This window comes from Colletotrichum fructicola (assembly GCF_000319635.2).
Source record: "Colletotrichum fructicola Nara gc5 chromosome Unknown KSG_Nara_v1_contig08, whole genome shotgun sequence".
Taxonomy (NCBI): domain Eukaryota; kingdom Fungi; phylum Ascomycota; class Sordariomycetes; order Glomerellales; family Glomerellaceae; genus Colletotrichum; species Colletotrichum fructicola.
The window spans coordinates 3,787,711-3,800,016 of NW_027094058.1; the positions used below are offsets into that span (position 1 = coordinate 3,787,711).

The following is a 12,306-nucleotide window of genomic DNA, read 5'->3' on the forward strand; positions in this document are numbered from 1 at the left end:
GCTAAAAATAAATACATTGCTAACCCGTCCTTTATAGTGACAAATTCAAGGCTTTGGAGTTCTCCTGAGATAGTCCATAAAAAGTAGGTTATAATTAGCATTGGTGTGCAAGTGAGAAGTCCAGGAATAAGCCGCACAGCGATACTAATAAAGCTATGAGAAAGGAGGAAACTGATGCCAAACTTAGGAAGTATAGCCAAAGCTATACCACAGCTAACAAGCACTATAATAGTACTGATTAGGAATAGACGAAGGTTGAGCTTTGATACGTCTGGTATCGGAGGTAGAGCTGGGAATCCTTTTATCTGTAGTGCTGCTATTGATGATGAGATGTCCAGACATTTCTTGGCCGGCTTATTGAGGCATAGCTTTTCAGTTCCGATAGTTAACTCAGCGGGAAATGATCTTAAAGCATCTGCTGCCTGGGTTGCTTCACTGATGAGTTCGGATACCTGAGTAGGAATAGCCCCAATAACTCCTGTAGCTTCCCCAATAATGCCCGACACTTGCGTTGGAAGCTGAAACGTTGCGTCAGCATCTTGGCTTGAGTTGCGTGACTAAATAGTTTGAATACCTGGGTAGGAATGGCCCCAATAAACTGTGTAGCTTCACCAAGAATACCAGAAACCTGTGTTGGGAGCTGAAAGTTTATATCAGGAATTTCGAAGGTCAAGTTAAAGCTTATAGTAGCAATGCCCTTTTCTGTGATATCGGGGCTAAAGATACAGTAAAGAAGCATACCCGTGCATGATAAGACAAGAGAAAGGGCAAAAAGCAATAAAATAAGTTGACGTGATTTCATGACGAGAATCACAGGAAAACACGATGAGAAATGTGTAATTTTGGTGGATAAGTGGTAGATATATGAATAATTAAGAATAGAAGATACAGTTCTATATAAAGCCTTCTTCGGTGAAGGCGCAGCTACCCTGCAACTCATCTATTATTGGCATTAGCCTTGCCATCCCCTGTGAATACTTCATAGCCGCGCTCTCAAAATAGACAGCCTTGCGATTGGTTCTCTGTAGATCCTCGAGGACCGTTTGGAGTCGCTCATACGACACGTCAAGCTTCTCTTTTATCTCTAACCTTAACTTCACTTCGGAATCTAGCTGGGATTTTATGAGGGCAAATTGTTGGGATAAATATTCGTTCTGAACTTCCAACTCGTGGATCCGAGAAGTGAAACTGGCTGGTTTCGCGGGCGCTGACATCTGCTTGTGGTTAGCTTTTGAAAGTACAGGCATAGCAGCGGTGTGGTCAACAAATGAAAAGCCCGATGACATGGATCCAGACGGCTCCCTTGGGACAGCTTCGAAAACCTGTCCAACGAGATTGCAAAGGTCTTTGTAGACTCCAATCGTTTGGTCACTTAGATTCCTCTCGAAAAGATAAAGGTGATCATCGGCTAAGAGTTTCCAGCTGTAGCAGTCGTCGTTCGAAGGGTTGAGCCTAACTTGGCCTGGGTCCAGCTTGATGCCTAGTCGCTGTTCTGTGAAAAGTTCGTGAGAATGAGGAAAGCCCTGAATCGAATTTCCCTACCTATATGCTCTGCTAGCACATCCCTGCACTTTGCTCTCCATTTGGCTCTTTCAAGATTGCTCTGCCTCCGGGGATTGTTCATGTTTCCTGTCACAAAGTGCTTGATGCATCGGATGTTTGGGTTCGAATTGAGCTCTTTATTAGCTTATCGAACTTATCGAATAGTCAAGGAAGTCATAGCTCTATTTCTGAGGGGCATACGACTCTAAAATTAGACTATGCCTTCTGGCCCCCCCGGGGCCTTTTCGTTGGCGGAAAGTACCAAGAAGTGTCGACTACTATTTCCAGCTCCTCTCCATTTTTGGCCGTATCACTGCCACAACCTTCTGTTCTTTTCCTCTTCCGCAGCTTTCGGGTAAAGATTCGGTGAACATCTTGCCGATGATATTCCCATGAAGTCTTTGAGTCGAATTTCTGACCTTTACACCGCGGATGAGTGTAAGTCAACACGTCCCGCTGCTTAATGTCCTCGTGGTTTAGAATGTGGGTTTCCCATTCTTGTAGGTCAATGAACTGTCGAAATCGCTCGAGTGGCGATAAGCTGCTATCGCCGAGACACTCAGGGCACATGCCTGGCAAGACGCTGCCATTCAGGCGTACCCAATGCATGTCGAGTGGCACGTCCCGATGCGTGAGGTGGTCATTGCAGTGCTGTTTCCAAGCCAGGTCTGACGGAAGTCTCGGTCTCCTTTCTGTATAGTTCGACGAGAAGTTCAAGCGCTTTTTTGCCAGTGTCGTTTCGTATAGGCGCAATTTGAAAGAGTAGCTGGGATAACAGATGTCGCTCGCGAACTACAGGCTTAAGCCTGAAAACAGAAACCGGAACACACATAGCTGTTTCCTCGTCAGTGGCACTGTAAGCGTCGTCTTCGTCTTCCCTAGCTGTGTCGTCTTGGATCTCGGCTTCTCTCAATCGAAGCTTCTGCAACGCCTTATTAATGAGCGTAGATTGCTGAAAGCGCAAGCGTCTGATTTCATTTTTCCCGGCGCCGCTTTGCCGCAGTTTGATCCTTTCTTTCTCTAGCGTTTGATATTCTTCGCTTTCCATGACAGCCTCCAAGTCTTGTGCAGGAAGGGTTCCGGGCTGATTCGGATTGAAGGGGATTTCCAAGTCGCGAAATATGTCACCCAGGTCCCGAACCGTATCTCCGAGATAGGTCCCTTGACCGTCAACCCCAGGGTTCACTGATGCATAGAAGTCCCGATGCATTTGCGGGTCGTCGTGACCGGCTTGTATCATTCTTTGCGTGTCGGTGTATGCCGGATTACGGTCTATTGAATTAGTTTTGGAGGTTCTTTGACTTGCCTGACGGGAAAGCTCTCACCAATGTTGTGGAGGTTTGCGGCTCGAAGGTCGTGAAACCTGGGTGGCTCTGCGTAGCCTGCTCGGTGGCCCAGACTCTTCAGTTGATTGCTGAGAGAACTGGAAGATCTTATCTTTCCATTCTGTAATGCAAAGATTGGTCGATTTAAAACACGTCGATCCCATTTCAAGACTTTTACTTTTGCTGTCTTTGGCGGCGGGATCGCGAGAACGTCCTCTATGCTGGTATACTGACCGAAGGTTCCCATGGCAATAAACTTGGCAACAAGAAACAGCATGGGATTAGCCCAAAGGGGTCTTTCTACGAATGGAGAACCTTCGTGTAAACTCGACCTTGTCCTGCACTTGAGTTAACTTGGAAGGCCCTGAAAGCATCATGAGGTATCACCTTTTTTGAGGGTCCCATTGTCACGGTCTATGGACCGGTGTTCGGCCTTCGGCAAGACCCTCAGCCACGACTCATTGGACCCACCAAAATCCAATGGCGCATTTGCTAGAAGGTTCCAGGAATATCGACAAGGTCAATGGCAAGGTTATAAGAATGCCCAGGAAATAGGGAGGATACGGTTCTGTTTCCTGATCTTCAAGAAGATTTATTGTACTCGTAGTAGTAGGCTAGACCAATGGCATCGACCTTGTCCTAGACCCTTACACCCATTCCTTCCCCTTTAGTTGCTTCTGACACTCCATAGCGAACTCTGGATTTCCTTGCTCGTTCTTGAAAACACCAAAAGTAGCGTTCTAGGCTTGGTTAGATGGGATTGCTGTCGTCTTGAGAGTATCTGACCTTAAAATACAAGCCTACTCCACTACCACGCCTGGCCGAAGACTCGGAGTAGTCCGAAAGGCGTGCAAAAGTGAAGGTGTGCAGTTGAATGTAGGCCCAAAGATCGATTCTAAAACTTGGTTCAGAAAACATCTTATAGTCGTACTTCCAGTGAAACATAGCCAGATTTTGGACATGCTGTTTAGTAGCGTGTCTCCGCGGCATCGGCGGCTGCCCCTTGCGGCATTTCAACTCGTCGGCTAATTCAGTTAGTGTTACGACCCGACAGGCATGACACGTTGGAACAGCCCCGCCTGGCATCTCGGCGGCTAACGCAGAACATATGTACGCAGTAACACAGGTGTAACCAGGAACCATCGGGAAAGGAAGAACTATGGTACAGGTCACGTGACTTCGGGAACAGCACGGATACAGGGCAAAGATGGATATGTTGGATATGTCCGCTATCCCAGCTATCCATGGATATGTTGGATAGCACGGATATCCTACATAGCCACCACAAGAGATACTGTGCAGAACTTGTATATAGTATGACCTGAGCCTGGCTCATGGTCAGACTTCCATAGCTCTTCAGCAATCAACTTAGTATTCATCCTCACGGATACTCTCAGCTTACCTTCACTGCGAATTACTTGTTGAGCCTAAGACTGATCACCTTAGCCTCTGACGACCGATCTACTATCAGCCTACGACCTACGACTCAGACCACGACCTCAGTGAACTGTTATAACGTGTCAATCCCCAGCTTCTGTTAGCAGACCCTACTGTCGGATAGCTGACCGTAACAAGCTAGTGCCCTTTGGTAGTCACGCTTGGTTTTCGGCGCGACTCGTGGAGGTACCCATCCAGGATTAATAATACTTGGTTTATCATCGCCATAACGATCTTTGGCAATCTGAAAATAATCTTTTTTCTTCCCCATAGTATTGTATACAAACTGAGAGACAACACACACGAGCAAGAAATTGGCAGGGTGGGAGGGGGAATATGGTACTTAAATAGTTCAGGAAACAGCAGTGTAGAGGCCCCAGCTGACCCACACGTTTCAGCACCCTAGCGCCACCCCAGCGCTGTATACTACAGTCCAGTAACCTCAACTGCCCGGACGGATATTCAGTAGAGCTATGATACATGATAATCAATCCTTGCTGCCATCATAACAAAAGCCACGAGAAACTTCAGATCTGATTTGCAGGAACTCTTGAGAAATAGATGGGTTTGCAGCTGTTGGATGCTTGCGGCAGTGGTTGTTGCTAGCATGTCTGCCGCTGATCCCGACCATCGGTGCAGTTGGACCAAACCAACTTCCCTGCCCACCGTTTTTTCTTTGTCCATCAGCCGATTCATTACAACACTGAAAGACTGCATCATTTTGGTCGCATCTCCGCAAAGAACGCACTTTTCCAGGTCTGATATCTTTACGTCTCCGTCTAGACTAAGCAGCACATTCATGCAAGAAAAGGTTTCGTAGACGAGGTGGTTGGATTGTAGGAATGCAAGACCCACCAAAGTCTTTGGGCTTTAGTAGAGTACCCGACAGAAAACGATCGCCTAACTCACCTGCTCCAGAATGGAGCTTAACTCCGGCTCGGTGGGATATGCTGGAGATCTGTAGACCTGCAACAAAGAAACCGCCATGTACTCGGTCACAATATGCAAATTGTTCAAACCATCAAGCGTGTCCTCGGTAAATATCTCCTCGACATGCTCAAGGCTTGGATGGCGAATGCTGCGTATGTATATGAGATGCTCCTCAGTATTTGGCCCGGAAACGGTCCTAATCATGAACTTCCCGGCAGTCTTGCGGCTTTTCGTAACCTGTCTTCGACTGCCGAAATCAACGGAAAACTTGCGATCATAGTGGCTCCACGGGGCACCTGCGGAGACAGGGACGAGTATGTTGTTCTGCTGATCCTGGCGCGGGGAAATTGGCACCGGCCTGACGACTCGGCTTTGCTGAAGCGACCTAGCTTTTGTGTTGGCGAGGTCACTGCTGCGCAAGGGAAAGTCGATATCGGTCTCGGCTTCATCTATGAAAAGTGTGTGTCGGTCAAGTTTGGCCATTTTTTATTTGGTTGATCTCACATGCAATCAGCGACATGTTCGCCCGCTATCATATAGTCTTGCGCGTGTAGGCCTATTTTGGCTGCTGTGGAGTCCAAAAACGGCCTGCGAAAGACACATTAAAATAGGCTACACTAACTAGCAGTCACCCTCCGCGGTGAACACTGCAGCGGGTAAACAAGCCACCACTACTATGGAGCCAGAACTTATCCAGACGACCGGCTCGGTAGCGCACGACAGCTTTGTGAATTTCCTTGGCACAGCTCGTGTTCCCATCAGTTGCATAGTTTTTCCCGGGCACGATGATTTCAAGAGGACAAACACATACCAGGATAGAATACCAATTGAAAGAAAGGTGGAAAGGATGCGGAAAATCTTTAAACTTGAGGGATGTCGGCCATTAGAGCGCCGAAAATTTCTCCCAGCAAAGACGTCGCGTCAGGCTCTCGAGCGCGCAGCCAAGAACTCAGGCATTTCCCTCCGTAGTTTGCTGGAAAACCCAAGGGAAGAGCCGCCTCTCCTTACGATCCCCAAGAATATGAGGATATATGGCCTACAGGGACTGCACCGCATCGAGGCTGCCAAGCGCACGAGGAGCACAGATTGGTGGACAGTAGAGCTATATGATGATAGTCAGTCCCGAAAGCCGGTTGATCTGAGTCCGAAACTGACTTTCCTAGATATATCACACCAGACCTGTCAAGCATTGAGGAGCGAGTTTGATAACGCAGCAAACCTTTCCGATGGCCATGTATTCAAGGAGGTGCAGCAACGCGATCAGCAAGGGGACGAAATGGGGAAGAAACGTTGGCTAGCGAGACTAACCCACAGCAAACGCGGAATTCTCAGACGAGTCCTAAAACGCAAGGCTTTAATTTAAGTAAAGCTCTCTATAAACTGCAAGAAATCCCTGGTCTGTGGGTTGACGACGAAGGGTTCAACATCGGCGTTCTGCATAAGATGCTTGCAATCCTGAGTGACGAGGTACGTCAGCTTCAACCACAGCTAGCCATATTCTCACTAGTGCATTATTTGCAAATCACTTATCAAGTATATCTCAATATTGTGGATTCCAAATCTCTACTTAAGTTTGTGGACCACACAACGGTGAAACACATTCAGCTACGTGTTCCCGGCATCTCTCACCAGGATGACGAGTACGTCACTGGCGCTCTCCAACAGGGAATCATCTTCAGACAGCTCCCAGATGAGAAGAAACCAAGAGTTCTGGAGAATTTAAGACGCATTACTCGTCTTATCCCGTCGCTATATACCTTCCGGCTGGACTTTAAATACCTGCGCCCATGTGCGCTCGTGATGAAGGAGCTGCTCATGCATAGCCAGATGACCAGCACCATACGACATGCTGCATTCTGTGCCTTTCAAATAGACAATCATCAAAGCCACGATGTATTCAACGAAAGGTTTCTTCAATTATATTTACATATCATGAGAAACGTCTTCGACCTGTCGGATGACACTCCACTAGTGGAGGAAGGTGACCGTCGACAGCAGGCCAAACTCAAGAATCTGAGAAAGTGGCATGAGCTTGCATCCGAGGCAAAAGCTCTTGGCTTTACTTCTCCCTGTGTAGAAAGCCTCCTACGTTCTAACCCGGACGAGGAACACGCACGAGACTGTCTGTTGTCGGCTAGGAGACCACATTCGAATATCATCCTCAACAATTCGAGGGTTTCGTGCACTCTCTCGTAAAGATGTATCAAGCCGCCAGGTCATGCACAGCCTCATCGCAAAGCCCTCAGATGACGACAAATGGTCTGGGGGAGCCTCTGAAAAGACGTTGTGGCCGGCAATACTCGACATCGTATCATCAAGACAGCCAACACCTCACACTTAACCTTTTGAGGGAGACACCCGAGAAAAGTAATAATGTGTCATCCTTGTTTGTTCGTAAATCTGTTATCAGTGCCTTCTTTGACCTAGAAGAGCCTGCAGAGTTACAAGAGCGCGTCAGCCCAGTAGGGGCTGAAGAGTCCGGGCGAGAATTTTCTAATTCGGCTTCAAACACCAGTCGAGGTGAAAGCCACTTCGAAGGTGTTGAGGATTATCCAATGCAGGCAGCAGATGAAGAAGCTTTAACTTTTTCTCCGACGGGTGCTGGAGAAAGCCTGTCAGATACCAGAGCTGAGATGCGGCTCGACGTCCCTTTACAACAGGTCGAGGATGCACAAATGGTTGATGTGGATTTGCCGGCGAATACGGGGGTCGGAGTTGAATCACAACAACAGCGCCTACAGAACCAGCGGCAGAGAGAGGAGGACGTAGGGAAGCAAGACCAATCTAGCGTGGCCCGGGTATCTGGTGCTCTTAGAACGCGACAAACCAAGACAAACAGACATGATCCATTAACGAAGGCACCCGGCGATCATAGAAAATCGTTAAGTAGCACTACGTTGGGCGCGCGTCTCTTAGCGTCCCCGCCTCAACCTCCAGAACCATCGGTAACAATCCTTGCTCCCCGACACGGATCATGGGAGCCGGCCAGAACATGTCGGCAGGCTTCGTTCAATGCTAGTATACAGGGATTCGGGCATTAAACCCAGGCATTGACTTCAAGTTGTATGATTCTCGGGGCAAGAGCATTGGCTTGCATGAGAGTTTTGATATTGGCCTGTCTGATCAGGGAATCGTATATCTGGGTGATAGCTTCTCGCCAAATGGCTTAGTACATACTGAAGAAGAGCTGTGAATAAAACTCTCTGCGGATTAACAACGCATAATGTACTTCACATGGATTAGGCACCCACGTGTTGGTATTCTTCGTGATCATACAACGTCTCTCATTTGACAGAAATAGTGTGAATAATTTTGTTTACAATGGTACCTGACCGAAGCAGCTTGGCTGGCTAAACAACTTAAGTCTTCAAGCTGTTTAATTACATGTCGCAAGTCAGTTAAGCTCGTTATGGTATTAAAAAGCAAGTCCTACTTTAACGGGTCTTTGCTCCGCATTCTTCTACCGAGGAGACAGAATTTATGCATACCGAATAATTAGATACACACTCCTGTGCATCCATGCTTGCACAGTTTGGTGTGCATAGGGTGTGCAATGTGCTGACGTAGCATGCACATGTACGTTGGTGGGTCTTGCTCAGGTACTTAAGGCCTGGCTCAGGGTCGGCTCAGGGTCGGCTCAGTCTTAAAACGGCGACTGCTCAGGATAACCACCCAAAAAAGTGGACGGGATCCGTGAGACAAATGAGGTTGGCCATCCAGAACGGGACCCACTCATCGAACAGGGATCGCGCTGTACCCGTACAGGTCGGTTGGTCTGGGCAAAGCCCTAGCCAGCCTTGCTCCATATTCTCAAATCCAAAGCTCGCCGTCAACAGTCACTGGTTCATCAACCAGGTGCCCATGGAAGGGTGGCCGAGTTGGTTATGGCGCCAGGTTAAGGTCAGCTTAACATCTGTTTCCTGGTGGGGCAACCCGCGCGAGTTCGAGTCTCGTCCCTTTCAATTACCTTTTGCTCGATGTGAGAAATCTCCCACAACTTTTGATGCATCAAGATGATGCTTCCTCCTCTATCAGCGTGTTGTTGTGTAGTCTGAGTTGCAACCCGCAAAGCATCGTCTTCTTCTCTTGCGTGACACAGTCCGTTAAGTGTTCTCTTTTCTTGTGTTATCTACGAATGTGGCTCGCCATTTCATTTTGGATTCTCGACCTAGTACGTGTTGTCTCAAAACTAATCTATCATCTGATATTCAAATTCTTCACCTCGGTGAGGAAATTAAGGTTGTCGGTGAGCCGCATGTTGCCGCGGCTCTAGTCCATCTACGTCAGGTGCCCGAGCGTGGCAGTGCATGCTGATCGGATCGCGTTAGTACTGTGACAATTCATCGAGTCAGGGGGACGAGCGGCGTGGTGTAAATAAACCCCTCACGGGGGAGGCCGCCCAAGCTTAGCTATTTGCGATCCTTCCATCTCTTTACCACCGCTTTTCAACATGTCCAATACGAACGGCTGTTTCGCTATCTAGAGTTGCCGGGCTAGCGAGGGCGTGCATCGGACCGGGTTGGAAGGGAAGTGCTGGAGAGGTTGTCATATAACACGCCAAAATCCGCCACCAAACAAATCTCCGAAACCATTTAGACAACATTCCGATACCGAATCTTTGACGTCAGATGGAAGAAGCCGAGGCCCCCCGGACCCCGGATCTCATCGATTGGACTCGACCGCTGTCACCATGGGGTGATGGAGAGGGAGAGGCGCCTGGCGCAAATGGCATCGAACCTGATTTAGAAGCTGAGAGGCACATTTCAGCGAGCGCTACAGGGAGCGTTAGCACAGAGATCCCGCCGTCGGTGTATTTCACAATTCATCGGTGAGGCTTACCGCAGGTTGACGATCAACTACACCAATGACTGACATATCCCGACAGAATTCGACGACTCATCCTAGCAAGCATAGGTAGGTCGCTTTCATCGTTGGTATGAGAGAAACATCGTTAACATCAACCTGAAGATGACCCCTACACGTTGGATCAACTGCGAGAACCGCGGATGAACTCCCTCGTCGTCCGCCCTCTTGTTGACAGACTCTATGATCCCGATGATCCCACGATCGGTACGGCTTCTTGGGCTCGCTTTGATTTCAACATTTGAACTGATCTCGGTGTAGTCTACTGCCTACTGGCGAACCGCATCCAATTCTTGAGGCAACATACAAGTACAGCTCACCAGACTGTTAACGTGGCGCGCGCTGCACTCTGCGAACTGGTTGCAAGCCGCGTACTGCGCCGATACCATGAAGATCATCCAGGTGAAATCGGCCTTTTGATCCTTGCTCACGTCCTTGTCGAAGGCTTCGACCCCTTCCAAGGTGCGCCCGAAGAGGTGGAAAGCGAATGCCGACAGCTTCAGTGGCCGATCCAGCGACGCGATGGACATGAGAGAAAGCTCACAGCCCTTGAGCTAGCCATCATATCCGAAAGCAAGGTCTTTCTCAGCTCTTCTGCATGTCAGAGACTGGTCGACGCTGTTTACCTAGGGGTTGTGACCTACACGCCCCTGTCGTTCGTCGACATTTTGCCCGATCACTATGAGTTCATCTCAGTCTCGCTCTACGAGCCACATCGAGCGCCAATACTGGACGAAAGACGGATGCTGGTTCCTTGGATACGACGAGTGACGGAGTTCTGTCAGTTTGTGACTCTCGTCGCGCTGTACATGTTGACGATGGTAAACCGTAGTAGTCCCACGTTAAGCACGTGGGAGTGCTTCTTCGCCATTTACACAGCCGGGTGGACCCTTAATGAGTTTGCCGCCATTATCGAGCACGGTTGGGCGGTCCACTCTCAGACTTTATGGTCATTCCTCGACATTAGCTTCTGCTTCATCTTCAGCTGTTATGTATTCGCCAGGATATACGATGTACTGGGGTATGGAGGGGTTATCGCGGATGGGTACGGCGTGCACATCCTTTGCGTGGCAGCCCCTATCCTCCTCACAAGAGTGGCTTTCACCATTATGCCCGACAACATCGTCTTCATAGCAATGCACGCCATGATGAAGGACTTCACTCTCCTGACGTTCATTTCCATCTGGTGTTTTGCGGGCTTCCTCCTCGCTCTTCAGTGGCTCATCGGGAGCAACGCCGCCACTTCAGGAGTTGGGGACCAGGCATCTCTGACGTGGTACGAGACTTGCAAGTGGCTCATTTGGACCTGGTTCGGTCTCGACGGTACCGGTATCGATCGGTCTCCCGATTTCCACCCAATCCTTGGGCCCGCTCTCATGATTGCGTTCGCATTCCTTGGAAACATTCTCTTTCTCACCTTGCTTGTGGCCTTGTTGAGCAATACCTTCTCCAAGATTATCGCGGATGCGCCGGCGGAAATTCAATTCCGCCGAGCCGTCATCACCTTCGCCGGAGTAAAAAGCGACTCGATCTTTGCATACCCGCCACCATTCAACCTACTCGCTCTTGCTGTGCTACTGCCGCTCAAGTCAGCACTCACATCTCGCTCTTTCCACAATCTCAACGTCACTCTTATCCGGGCACTCAACGCCCCGGCTTTACTTCTCATAAGCGCACTTGAGAGACGGAGGGTCGCGCACCCGATACGAGCGCGCTCGCAATCGCTGCTGCATTGGAATTTCAGTGGCTTCAATCCCCATGGTGACATACAGGCAGTGTTCAAAGCTGAGCCTCCGCCTGCGGTGGAACGAGAGTTGGAGGAGATGGACAATCTGAGTGATGTGGGGTTTGCGGAGAGCGAGTTGGGCTCCAGGGTAGGATCATGGGATGTAACTAGTCGGTCAAGGTCCAGACGCCGCCCTTACAGCAGAAGAAGACGTCCGGGGAGGATGACGTCGCCTATTAGCATCGTATTCCCCTTACCTAGCGTCAACCGCATGGGAACAAACGACTTCGAGCCCATGTCTGGGTCACCTGCGCGCCGTAGTCAGTTCTAGAGTGACACAAGCAAGATAGCGACAAAGATTGTAAAACAACAAATCATTCACAATACGAGTTTTCTTGAACATGAAATAGCAGGACACGTTGGAGTTCTCGGTAGCGTTGCAGAGTGAATATTCTATGCCGTTTTCCGATCAACAGGCAATGG

General features: G+C 49.1%; 3 protein-coding genes across 3 annotated transcripts; 1 reads left to right on the forward strand and 2 right to left on the reverse strand.

The window, feature by feature from the left end:
- Positions 1 to 2,182: 2,182 nt before the first annotated feature.
- Positions 2,183 to 3,114, reverse strand: CGGC5_v014136 (uncharacterized protein; the record flags this gene model as incomplete). The annotated part of the gene is made up of 3 exons (XM_066153047.1): positions 2,183 to 2,814; positions 2,868 to 2,988; positions 3,046 to 3,114. The coding sequence occupies 3 exons, from the start codon at positions 3,112 to 3,114 to the stop codon at positions 2,183 to 2,185; spliced, it is 822 nt and encodes a 273-aa protein (XP_066007566.1).
- A 400-nt stretch (positions 3,115 to 3,514) lies between these two features.
- On the reverse strand, positions 3,515 to 5,717 carry CGGC5_v014137 (uncharacterized protein; the record flags this gene model as incomplete). The annotated part of the gene is made up of 6 exons (XM_032023453.2): positions 3,515 to 3,607; positions 3,654 to 3,892; positions 4,270 to 4,274; positions 4,351 to 4,374; positions 4,434 to 4,450; positions 5,214 to 5,717. 6 exons carry the CDS (start codon positions 5,715 to 5,717, stop codon positions 3,515 to 3,517), a joined length of 882 nt encoding a protein of 293 aa, XP_031879655.2.
- Positions 5,718 to 9,862: 4,145 nt separating this feature from the next.
- Positions 9,863 to 12,063, forward strand: CGGC5_v014138 (Calcium channel YVC1; the record flags this gene model as incomplete). The annotated part of the gene is made up of 5 exons (XM_032023455.1): positions 9,863 to 10,062; positions 10,120 to 10,148; positions 10,203 to 10,304; positions 10,359 to 11,971; positions 12,025 to 12,063. 5 exons carry the CDS (start codon positions 9,863 to 9,865, stop codon positions 12,061 to 12,063), a joined length of 1,983 nt encoding a protein of 660 aa, XP_031879653.1.
- Positions 12,064 to 12,306: the final 243 nt, after the last annotated feature.